Source organism: Phalacrocorax aristotelis, chromosome 3, assembly GCF_949628215.1.
Source record: "Phalacrocorax aristotelis chromosome 3, bGulAri2.1, whole genome shotgun sequence".
NCBI lineage: Eukaryota > Metazoa > Chordata > Aves > Suliformes > Phalacrocoracidae > Phalacrocorax > Phalacrocorax aristotelis.
The window spans coordinates 100,301,609-100,314,109 of record NC_134278.1 but is presented as its reverse complement, the minus strand read 5'-3'; the positions used below and the strand labels follow the sequence as shown (position 1 = coordinate 100,314,109).

The following is a 12,501-nucleotide window of genomic DNA, read 5'->3' as shown; positions in this document are numbered from 1 at the left end:
ACGAAGGGGGAGGAGGAGGAGGTGATGCTGAAGGTAGGTGCTGCCATTGTTTAGCCCTCCACTAACTTCCACTCGGTGCCACGTTTCTGTCGGCCCCTTCTGCAAGCGCTGATGGGGCTGGGGGGCCTGCTCCACAGCCATCCTACCATGACGTTGTGCTCGTTGTTCTGGTGTTGATATATTGGTCTTCATTCAAGCAAAGGCCAAAGCATTCAGCTTGAAGGGAGTTTTGGGACAGGAAAGACTGCACGCTGAGACTCACTGCTCTGCTCCACACAGTCCAAGAGCCCTATTTTCCAAAACCCCGAGCACAAGACTTAAAGCCAAGGATGACACCCCACAAACCAAGGATGAAACCCTAGGCAGAACTCACATAAATTCAGCGAGGTCTACACCATGGGAACTGCAGGTGCCGACCTCTCTGCAAATGTGTGAGGCAAACAGTGAAGAGACAATCGGATTCTGTCCTTTGAACCAAACTCATTAAAATGTTCATCGGTATGTCACTCCAGAGCCCATATATGTCTTTCAGGGAGATGAGGGATGCTTTACTATTACTTAAAACCGCAACAGTGCTGAATGCTAATGCAGTTCCTGTTGTGTAGCGCTGATCAGATAATACACTGTACTGCTTACAAGAAGTTGTAAGTGCTAAGCGCTTGTTGTTTTACCCCCTAGTTCTCCTTCCAAAAGCAGTCCTTGTGTTTTGGCTAGCAATAAATCTTAGATCTGAAAGGAAGAACTAAATTCCTTCTACTAGGCTGTCTCTTTTTCAATGTCATTAATGAAAAGAACGTTCTTTACTACAAAAAAACCCACTCCTTGCTTCTCAGGCCTGAAATGTATGGTAACATTGAAATAAACATCATGAGAGAAGAAAGGCTAATATGGTCTTAGAAACTTGCAGCAGACTCTGATATTGCCTACCTATGAGAAACTAAGGATAGAAAATGCCGGCACTCAGCAGCCAATGCAACCCAAGGCTGACTACAGCAGTGAGGAACTCCACACGCACGCAGCCGTGACAGAAGGTCTGGGGTGGTGAACTCCCACCATGGCTGGGAAAGAAGAAGCTGCAATCTATGTTTTCTAAAAGCTTCCACCAATTCTGAGCGCATTCGTTGCACCTACACCCTGACTGAAACTTGCAGCTGGAGACCCTGAGCTTCTGAACGTACCCACGCCAACTCACGCTGAAAGGCACTGCTGGGTGATCATCCTTGTTACAGAGCAAATCACACATTTTGCTGCCTAAACACTGATTTAAAAGCCAAATCAGAGGCATTTGCTTTTGAAGCTGGTAGACCTCAGATTGGAGCAGCTTCCTGAACTACTTGCAGCCATTGTGCAGGCTATGCGAAACCCGGCTTTCTATGTAATAAGAAATTTGGATAAATTTTATAGAAGACATTAATGAGTACTTTAGGAACAGATTCCTCTGTCTTAAGCCGAACCCTGGGCTAGTAGCCCTCAAGATCCCATCAGAGTCAACAGAGAAGAAAGGTACCTTAGGAGGAGACATCCAACAAGGCTGAGCAAGATGAGTTCCATAAAAGGGCCATTTCAAGTGACCCAGCAAGTGTGGAAGCCCACATTCCCTGAAAAGTCACAACTGAGAATAGGGATTACGCTGCTAACTTACTCAGTGATTTGAAAATGTTAACATTTAGTTTTCACTGTCTGTTAAATATTAACATATCTTTCTTAGAAAGCTTGGCTGGGCTTCATTGGAAGAAAGCAGGTCAAATTTACAGCACAAATTTACCTACTGGTATAAACAAAAATCATCTCTAACAATTACAGAAGACTAATCTCAGCTGAAGTGACATTTAACATCATACACAGATGCCATTATTTCTCTAGCGAGTTAGAACAGATTTACATGTAAAGAAAACATTAGCTCAGCACTGGCTTTCAGTCATTGCATGGCACGCAAGAGCTCAGTGCTGCGCTAATATTTTCTTCGCATGCAAATCTGTCCTAACACATTATAGAAATAATATGGAAAACATGAGACAGGTGCTGACTATGGTTTGATTGTTTTCTGTCATTGCAAGACTCTAAAAAGGTGAAGAAAAAACTGTAAAGTTTCCACTGATCTGGGAACTTTACCCCACGGACATTCAGCTTAAAACCTGAAGGGTCCAACCAGCCAAGCTCCTGACAGCTTGTGATTCCCATCAGAAGGGGAGGAAACCTGGCTGTTTCCAGAGGTGGGGACCCTAAGGATGATGGGCCTAGTGTTTGTTCTTCCTGCACCTTGGAAGTGCTTTGGGCTTTTTTCCACTTTTTATGAATGCTTTCAGTGTGAAATTGCTTGAGAAACGAAATATGCAAGAGACAGCAGCTGTGCTAGCAAATAAGTTCCTCTATGAAAAGGATCTGCTATGTGCCATGTAATTCCTGCACTGTCAGTCATGGAGAATGTGAGCAGAGAAGAAATGCTTCCCAATGAGCTTAAAAGTGCTGATGAAAATGGGCTTGAAATAGCACTGTTCGTCTCCCATTGTGTTATGGCAGTATCTTCACTTAGCCTCCGTGGGTGGGAGCCCGTAAAAAAAGCTGCTTATTCCCTGAGAAGGCCACACGAGTAGGTAGAAGATAAACTACCGAAAGGAGAGTGGTACTTTGTGAACTCCCTGGAGTGCACAGCCTCCATCCACAAAGAGCCTGAAGCTCTGCTCAGCCTGCCGAGCACCGGGGGGTTCTGATCTTGTCCCAGGAGACAAAACACGCTGTGCTGTCAGGTCTGCTGAGCGTGGTGCTCTGAGAGTAGAAACACAGTGGTGTCCATCTCAATCTCCTCTTCCTCTCAGTCCTCCCAGAGCTGGGCTGAAGGAGGCTCCGTGCTTTGGCAGCTTACCCGGTGTGCTGAGCACCTTCCCTGGGCACTGATACACATTACTAGAGTAACAGTCGCTCTTCAGAGCAAGCAAGAAGACATTCTATTGATACTAAATTGGTGACACCACTCACAAGCCCATAAGCTTAGGAGCTTTTAAGACAAACATGGTGGGAGGAAGGAGTAAAATACATAAACAGTCAGCATGAAGATATACATTCATGGGGCTTGCATGCATCACCATAGCCATGTGGTCATGGTTTCTGTTACACAGAGGCTTCCTGATCCCAGTGACATCTAAGGGAATGAAAGCATATTTAATGTGATTGATTTTTATAGGAACAAGTCAGGAGTGCTGTTGTCAGCTTATGCCTTGGAACATCTCAAAATGAAATAAGCAAGGGTCCCACAGGCCCTTGGCTGACACTAACCCTATCTAAACTTGGCTCCTTTCAGAAATGCATTACAGCCATTGTGAGTCAAACAAATCAATTTTTAAAATCACCTGTTAGCAGCAATGCCATTAACTTTTTCCAAAAGCTCTTGCCACCTTGCACAGGTTAATGGCAGTCTCTTATTCTGAGCAAGCTGCTCTGCCTGTTGAAAGGAGCAGATGTTTCACAATGTACCGAGTTGCTTGATTACTATTCTGCCGTTATGTCCTTCTGTTTCCACAGCGGCTGTGGGAAAGCCAGGAAGAGGAACAGTGCAGTGTCTTGCACTGTTTTTCCAGGAGGGCATTTTTTTTTCCCCTTGACATGTCATTTTTCTATAGTACGTACTTGCACAGTTTCTGCTTTTCCCCCTACTCATCTGTTGCTTTTAGGTCAATGACAACTCACTGTAACAACCAGCATTGGAGTATCTTTTGCTTAATAGGTGCAGCCAGCTTCCAAGGCTGGGGCCAGGCCTCCTGCTATTGAGTACACCTTGGTCTATCAGCTTTCCTTCGCGAAGACCAAACAGAGTCCCCCAGGAACAGCAAAACTGATAGACCTGTATTTTCCTATTGAAGTCAATGGGACTCACAGCTAGAACAGGGCTTATCTTGGATGTGAAATCCCCCTTAGGAGCTGGGCTGCCATCTCGGGCTACCTGTGCCACCCGCAGCCTGGGACAGGGAGCACCTTCTCACTCTCCTACGCACCAAACCTGTGCAATCAGCCAGGAGGGGAAAAATCCTCCCTCAGCACAAGACGCGCCATGACGGAGGCAGCCACCTTCCAACAGCTGCTGCATCCCCCTGGCTCGGGCAGTAGGGGAGCAGAGGCACCCGCTCCTTCCCCAAACTGCCCATGTCGCTGTCTCAGGGGGCGTGCAGGGAGCGCTCCCCCGCGGCGTTGTCAACCGCAGTGTCCCCATTACAACATGTTGCCTGGACAGGCCGTCCCTCCCACTCAGCCTGAGAAGTGCAATTGCTCAAGTGTCTTTAAAACCTTGCAAGCATCAATAAACAAGCGTGGGGTTTCTCTGGCAGCAGCCCACAGCCCGGGGAAAGCCACAGCTGCATAAGCCCTTACATGGAGGTTTACTCAGACCTTAAGCGGACTTGCAAAGACAACAGCAAAACGTCAGATTGCTCTTACTGTCACTGCACTTCAGAATTCTGCTATCATCATGGCAGGGCCGCTGTGCCCCAACGCTGTGTAGCCCACCGGGCACCAGAGCACTCCAGGGAGGGGCACTGTACTGAGTAAACTGTTCCAATAAACAAAGGCAGAGCCCGTATCAGCCACCGAGCTGCTCCAGGTCACAGTGTCCAAAAAAGTGGTCACACTCCCTCCCTTTCATTAGGCAATGTCATTTTCTTACCGGCCAATTTGTAGGCCTGACTGCAAATGAAGTTTCCTACCTGAGGTCACAAATGGAGGATGAGTCCGTGCCAGCCAGAGGGATCTGCCTATTTCCCGGGATGCCAGGAAGAACTACAATAGACAGCCGGACATCCCTAACAGATTTGCTAGGCCAGACGGACTCCAGAAAGGAAGGGCAGAAGCAAGCCTGCTGTTTATCAAGTCTGTAAACATGCTATGCGAGATGTACGGTGCAGACCGTATCTGCAGTGAGAACTGCTTTCCTGTCACTCGTCATTACCTCTCCTCCAGGTACAACAGCCCTCCCCTGCGCCAGCAGCACCCGATGCAGACAGGCAGGGCTCTCTTCCTGCCCAGTGTTTATCTACTCAACCCAGAAGCATGATGTTGGTTTCTGTCAGCCGAGGTCTCCCAGGATTTATTTTGACAGAAAAGCATGAGTTGCGGAGAGAGCTTCTCACACATTCTCCCTCATTACACAACTCATTTCCAGACCGCGTGCGTTGTTAAAAGGAAATAGTGAGTTCATGAAAACACATGCGTGCGCAACTTGAGACTGCTTCAGTAGCTGCCTACTTCTGCCATTATGGATTTAGAAGATGCTGCCAACCAGTACACAAAGTTCGGTGTTATTTATATGAATCAGCTTTGAATTACTGGGCATTTGCGCATGATCCTGCTGAGAAGTTGACTATGAACTGCCAAAGGCAGTGATCAGCCCTGCACGGAACCTGTGGAGTCCAGCGGAAAGTATAATTGTAAATTACCCAGCCACTCCTGCTGAGACAACTCCATCACCAAACACAAAATCAAGTGCACCTCCTCAGGCTGCCTGACACATTTTGGACCAGCTCTTCATCTCGTTTAGCCGGGAGTAGTCCCACCGAGCCCAGCAGAGTTACTCTGATCTTAGACCTGATCTGAGAGCTTGCTCTGATCCAGGCCATTTGGAAATACAAACGAGCCTTGTCTCTTCACTGCTGAGCCACCGGCCTGGCTGAGCTCACTGGAGGCCACGGGAGGCCGCGCAGAGTCAGCCTGAGGCTCCAGGAAGCTTTCCACAAGAGCATCAGGCATGATTTTGCCCACCAGCGAACTGTTTTCAGCAGCAAATCAGTGGGATCTGGCACTAGGAACAGTCATTAGCATGGAGAATAGAGCAGAGATTACTACAGCTCACGCACACAAAAACGGCAGAATTTAATCAGCAGAGGGATCGTAGCAGCTCCCAAAGGGAGCAAGCTGATTCATCAGTTGAGAGCCCTGAAATACAAAGATGTCTGCAAACACGATGAGCCAGAGACTCGTAACTTCATTAACTGTGCTTTTACTCAACTGCTTCTCCATCCTGAGCAGAATTGAGCCTGAGTTCTTGGAACAGGATGAAACAAGTAGAAAAGCAGAGATATTTATTTCAGCCTGCTGAGTGTTTTACAAACCACAGTCAGTTAGTTCTTCATGAGTTTGATACCTTCGCTTTACTTTCCCTGCACTGGTCTTCCTCATGTCATTGAGCTTATCATGTGTCTACAGAAAGTTAAACATAGTGAACCACATCACTGAAAGTTGATGGGCCTTAATCAAGCTCTTTAAAATTAAGGAGCCACTGGGCTGCCCTGCATTTTTCAGGGTCTGTCAGTGTGAGGCTCCAGTGCTGAGCTCAAACCAATGTAATGCCTCAGAGCCAGAGGACGGGAGAGCCCACGTGCTGGTCGGAGAGCCTCGTGATGGGCACCCTGCGCTGGGGTAAAGTGGTTCAGAGCCCTCTGGGTAAATGGCATGACAGCTCAGAACAAAGCACACTCTGCATGGAGCATTCAGACATGGAGCGAACTCCCCAAGTGACCCAAGACATCCCATGAATGTGTCTGCCTTTGGAGAGCACCTCAAAGCCCTCCTCTCCAAGACGACCTTTCTGCTCTAAGGGTAATACAACACTGATTCTTCCTCTCACCTGAAGCCTCCCAACCAGCCCCACAACAAAGATCCAGAAACAAATGAATTTAATACAAATACCTAACAAAAATATGCCTACCTAAAATGTAAGATACCCCACAAGCAAAGGATTTGTTCAAAAGGGGAATTACCAGAAATTCTAGAGATTTTTGCATCCATGTGAAAGGCACACAGACACTATGGTGATGGGCATGGGTATAAATTTTAACAGACAGCTGGCCCACAGTTTCTACTCCAAGGAGGAAATAAATTCTCCCTTAGGCTCATGTAAATCATGGGAAACTCCAGCACCCAGGGAAGCTGTGCTGAGGGAAAGCTGAGGCTCGTAACCACATGTCAGCAGAAGGCTGCAGTCCGTGGGTGCACGTTAAGCATGCCAGCGGGCAGCTTGTGGCGCCGGGGAAGCTCTGCAAAGGCCGTGCGGAATGGGACGGGTACCGCTGCTCTCTCCTGCGAGCATGGGATTGTCAGACTAGGAAGAGGGATAAGCTTTTCATGTGAGGGAAGGCAAGCACCACCGAGCAAATGGAAAGCTGCTCTGCAGACCTCAGCTGCAACAGACCTCTGCCCTCCCGCTGCAGCTGTGCCTCGGAGCGGGGATGCGGCCAGCCCTCACCCCACCGTCCTGGGACTGGTGCAACACTCACCACTCGGGGCTTCTGCTGGTCCAGGGTCTGCAGGAAGGCCGGTGTCTGGTCCAGGGTGCGCTCAGGGTCACTGGAGATGTCCTCCTCGGACTCCTCCCAGGATGAGGAGAAGCCGGTAGAAGAGGCTGAGGACGACGACAGCTTCCGGACGGGCAGGCTGCCGGGGGGCACGGCGCCCGCCTCCTCCTCCGGGCCCCCCAGATCCGTGACGATGACGGCGGGGATGCTCCCACCGATGGCTGTGCACTGGCCCTCAAGTCCTGTGGGTGCCACCACCACCTCGCCTTGCCATGGTGCAGGCCCTGACAGCTCCAGCGGGCTGCTGCCTTCTGTCAGACCCACAGCTGGAATCACCGTCACCACCGGCCTCCCCGAGGGTTCCGAAGTGCTCGGCCAGACCTGCACCCCACCAGCATCAGGGGCCTCACTCTCCCCATAGGCTTGCAGCTGGGGTCCGGTTCCAAGTGCCACCACTGGCGCCATGGGGCTGGCAGGCCGGGACCGGGATGGCCGGGGGCTCCGCGGCGGCTGGGCAGCAGAGCTGTGTGCCTGGATGTGTGCCTCGAAGAGCCCCACTTTCTGGTTCACCTGGACATTGTGCAGCTCCCGCTGAAGTTGCTGTGCTGTGGGGGGTCCTGGCTGCCCCTCTTCGCCCCGGCTGCCCCGCCGCCCGCTGGGGCTGCCTGGCTGCCGTGGGGGCTCCTCGAGTGGTGGGAAGAGGAAAGCGGGGCCACGGCGCGGGGAGCGGGGCGGCACAGGGGCCGGGCTGAAGGCAGGGAGCGGGCAGCAGCTCCCAGGTGTCTCCGGGCCCCTGGGCAGCACTTGTCCGGGAGGAGGCGGCGTCTTGCTCCCGCCGCTTGTCACCTCACTGTTGCTATTCATCATCACCAAGCTATTGAGCGCATAGCAGTACACGGCCATAGTAGTCAGCCGGGGCGTACAGGGAGGCCGCCGCCGCTGTCACCTCGGCGCTCAGGCTCCGCAGGGCTGCCAAGGGTGTCTCCACGCCGGGACCAGCAGCATAGCCGGGAGGCAGCAAGGGAGCTGGGCTGGCCCCGGCCCACAGCTCCATAAAACGGGACGGCTGGGGAGAGAGAAAGAGACAAGTGATGAGAGTAGTTCACCCCCCAGCTGTGCACACAGCTGGCCGGACTCTTCCCTTCCTGTGTGGCCCTCCCAGGCCCTGCACACACGTGCATGCATCCCCAGTGTGCCACCCCTAGGGACATGGCCCAGCCTGGTCGTCAGAAGGATCTGAGCCAAGGGGAAATCAGGTTTGGACTGTTTCCTGTCTTTCCTGCCTTCCCTGCCCCCTCTCCAGGTTGCCAGCTGATGCAGCTGCAGCAGCGGTGTCCGAGAGGAAACACCATCAGCAGCCGTTCCTGCAACAGAATTAGGGAGTTATGGCCGACTGGCATGAGCTGAAAGTTGGCACCTTTCAAACTTTGGCCCCAAAAGCTGACATTTTCTGAAGGAAGTGGAAAAACTCCAAACAGCTCAAATTTGCCACCTTCCAGTTTGTCACCTATGACCAAGATCAAGCCTCAAGCATGGATTTCTGTTCAGTGATACACAGGAGGGCTCCCTGCTTGCACAGTTTTCTTCGGTATGGGACCACGTCTCCCCTACTTCCCTAACTTATCGTGTGCGACAACATGGGTTTGCACATCTTCATGCGCACCCTGGCTAAACGTGCCACCCTGGGCACATCTGCCTTCTGTGGGGCACCGACTGCTGCAACTGCCTCCAAGTCTCAGCCCGGATCGCACATACGGACTCATGTAGTGTTGTTTGCCCTGTGTGTGTGCAAGAGAGAGACTCTGCTTTTGTAGGTGTGTCTCTGCGCCCCTCTGTACTTCAGCATGCTTTCCTTCGTGTCCGTTTGCCCCGCATACCACTGGAGCTGCAATCCCCATCCCACGCTGGGGCACAGGAACCCATGAGATCTACACAGACACGCTGCCTACACGAGTGTGCAGGCTTGTTTACGCACATGTGTGCTAACTCTGCCTCTGGTGTACAATGTCTTTAGAAGCACTCGTGTGCGATGCTGTCAGCAGTACGCACAGGTCTTGGCGCAGCCCTCAGCGACTGGGTGACCAAAAGGCTCCCCATCCCCTCAGGCGCTGCTCAGAGGCAAGGTGAGGCTCAGCAGAGCCCGGGTGGCACGGGCACCCCCTCTTTGCAGGGATCCCCAACACTCTGACTCGGGTGTAAAAGCGAGCACTGGCACAAGGCGCTCAGACAGATTTTGTGTGCGGGACAGCCTGCCTGAGGCCAGGGCAAGGTGCAGGACATCCCACCCGGCCCCGGGGCAGCACCCTGCCCCCCTGCCCGCCCCATCTCTTCCCTTCCTCCCCGCGGGGCCCGGCCGCCCCCATGCACCGCCCGCCGCGGCCCTGGGGTGGGGTGGGGTGGGGTGGCTGCCGGGGGGGCACCCCGGCCGAGGGGTGGGGGGTCTTGGGGAGGGGGTGGCCGCGTCCCCCCACCCGCCGCCGCTTACCTGGGAGCAGGACGGGCGCCCGCCCTCACTGCGCGCCGCCCGGCAGCGCCCGCCGGCGCCGGCGGCCGCAGGGCGCTGCAGGAACCATCCCCGCGGGCGCGGCGCACGGCCGGGCGTCCCGCTGCTCTCCGCCGGTCCGCCGGGAGGGGACGGGGTGGGACGGGGCGAGGCCGGGGGGGCGCCGGGGTCTCCCCGCTCCGCGCTTGGGCGGCGGAGGCTGCGCGGGCGCGGGAGGCTCCGCGCTCCGGCCAGGTCGGCGCCGCGGCCCCGGCGCCCGCTCCCGGTGCGGCTGGAAAGGCGGGGAGAGGAGGAGGAGGAGAGGGAGAGGAGCGGCGAGGAGGAGGAGGAGGAGAGCGGAGGGAGGGGGTAGGAGAGCAGGAAGGAAGTTGTGAGCCTGTCTGGGGTTGAACTCAGCGGAACAAGTTTCTTTTTTTTTTTCGCTCGCTCGGCGCTGCTCGGCTGGAGGGAAACACTGAAAAAAAAAAGTTTCCATTGTTAACTAAGAAAAAAAAAAAAACAACCAAAAAACCCCACCGCCGCCGCGTTTTGGCCGCTGTGGGTTAAAGACGTATGAGCCATTTTCCATCCCTGGTCCCCGGCCGGAGTGTGCGGTGCGGTGCGTTGCGGTGCGAACCCCGCGGGGGCCCGGGGCCGGGGGTCGCCCCGCTGCCGGCCTCCCCACGCCGGCTGCCCTTCCCATTCCTCCCCCGGGCACAGCGGTCACGGCAAAGGGTGGTGCCCGCACCCCTGGGAACGCGGAGCTGGAGGCCACCCGCGTCCCCCTGCGCCCAGCTCGAAGGCAGGGACCAGCCCAGCCATTTCGCGCAGCATCCCTGCCCTTCCCCGCGGGGACGGCGGCTCCCGCCTCCGCAGCACGTCGCTCGTCCACGGCGGACCGAAGTAGGTCCGAAGCCCTGCATTGCCACGCTGCGTGGCTTCGGGTGAGCGAGTCCTGCGTGGGGAGGTGGCCCCCGGACGCCAAACGCGAGGGTTGGCCACGTCCTCTCACTGCCACCCTGCCCCGGGTTTAGGCTGGGCTGCGGGTGACCCCTCCGGGCCAGCATCCATCCCTTCCCATCTAGGGTAGGCCCCAGACAGCGCTTGCTCAGCTCTGGTGGCCCCCAGGCAGAGGGTCCCGCTTGGCAGAGGGAGCAGGGTCTTGGCTGTGATTTCGGTATTGAGATAACTCATTGGGAATAGTTGTCTGGGGGTCAGCACGTCAGGAGAGCAGGATCTGTGATTCGCTGTTAGAGCAGTCATCAAGGTCAAGCCCCGATGGCAGTTTTGGTGTTGGTCTAGACTGGATAAGGGAAAAGAAAAGAAAAAAGAAAAGAAAAGAAAAGAAAGAAAAGAGAAAAGCAATTTGTCTCTGCTAGGATTTCACAGCAGGATTTTTCCCTAGAGAGGGAAACTGATGCCACAGCAGATCAGCTTTTTGTAATTAAGGCATAACCTCTAAGAGTGTAAACAGGGGCAGAGAGGTCTCCAAATCTGCGGAAGGTGCGGATCGCCAATCCCACAGGCAGGCAGACAGAGACACCCAAAATGAGCTTATGTTTGTTTTCCTAGTAAGAGAAATGCTATTTTGAGTTCAGTGCAAGAAAAGAGATTTTTAGACTCTCTCCACTCCGATCTGTTTCCTCAGTGTCTCTGCTTGGTCATGAACTGGTCTTTCATGAAATAAAGTATGGAATCAATCTTTCTCAAAGTGACCCCACTGAGTATAATGGCACTATTCATGGGCATAAGCTTCCCCCTGTCTGCAAATATCTGCAGATTCTGGCCATCTCTTGCTCCCATGCCCTCATGTCTGCATACACACATCAAAAAGTAGGAACTTTGGAAAGAAATCATAAATCCAGGAACAGATGCAGATAAACAGGTATCTTCTTGTTTTTGAGAACAGCTGTGTTATGCTGTGCTAATAGCATCTGCACTTGCAAGCTCTGCTGCATATACATGCAAGTTTTGACTGCTCTTTGGGGTTGTTCAAGAGCGTTTACACCAGCCTAACCACAATGGGTGCTTAAAGCCCTTTCTTAAACTCACACAAAGTCAAGCACCATCAGATATTCATCCTATCAGAACAGGACAAAAGAGCGTTGAATTCCCTATGGCACGTTTACTGTCACAGAAATCCCACAGGGAGTTTAAAACCGGGCCTTAGAACACTGCAGCATTTTTGTCACGTAGCAGAAACATGTGACATCCAGAGCTAGAGCTGGTCTGTGGGCATTGTATACAACAACAAGATTTTATTTATGAAGGAAGTGACTAATAAAAGTGGAAAGAGGGAAAAAAAATCTAGGGATAAATCCCTTTTCAGAATGGGTAGGTATAGGAGGGAAATAATTATTTCCAGATTGGAGCCAGGCAGCAGTCCACACTGTATAGTGAAGAAAGAGCAGACAGCTTTCAGCACACTTGTTTCCAATCAAGTGGAAACAGAGCGTCTGAGGTTAGCCTAAATGGAAAGCACAAACCAAAACAGGTTGCTAGTCCAATCTAGGGACAAGAATGGAGGCACGAAGGGAGACGAGTTACTTTCGTAGGCAGATGGACATCTCCAGGCGCCAGCACTGCCGTAGTTGCTTGATGCTGCTGAGGAGCCCTCTCCGTGGCTTCGGCACCCTTGCCGCTAGGTGCTGTACAAGGAGAACAAAAAGATGGTCCTGCTCTGATTTGCTTGCAATCTCAGCATACATTCTTCGAGTTAATGTCCAATGTTAGGTCTTAAAA

At 52.8% G+C, this 12,501-nt stretch overlaps 1 protein-coding gene across 1 annotated transcript in view; it reads right to left on the bottom strand.

Moving 5' to 3' along the window:
* ITPKB (inositol-trisphosphate 3-kinase B) overlaps positions 1 to 10,450 on the bottom strand; it is a 70,341-nt gene extending 59,891 nt beyond the window's left edge. The window contains exons 1-2 of the mRNA XM_075088725.1: positions 9,763 to 10,450; positions 7,260 to 8,343 (exon numbers count right to left, since the gene is read on the bottom strand). Coding sequence (XP_074944826.1) covers positions 7,260 to 8,180 — 921 coding nt within the window. The 5' untranslated portion in view covers positions 8,181 to 8,343; positions 9,763 to 10,450. The remainder of the gene's footprint in view (positions 1 to 7,259; positions 8,344 to 9,762) is intronic.
* Between the last annotated feature and the right edge of the window lie 2,051 nt (positions 10,451 to 12,501).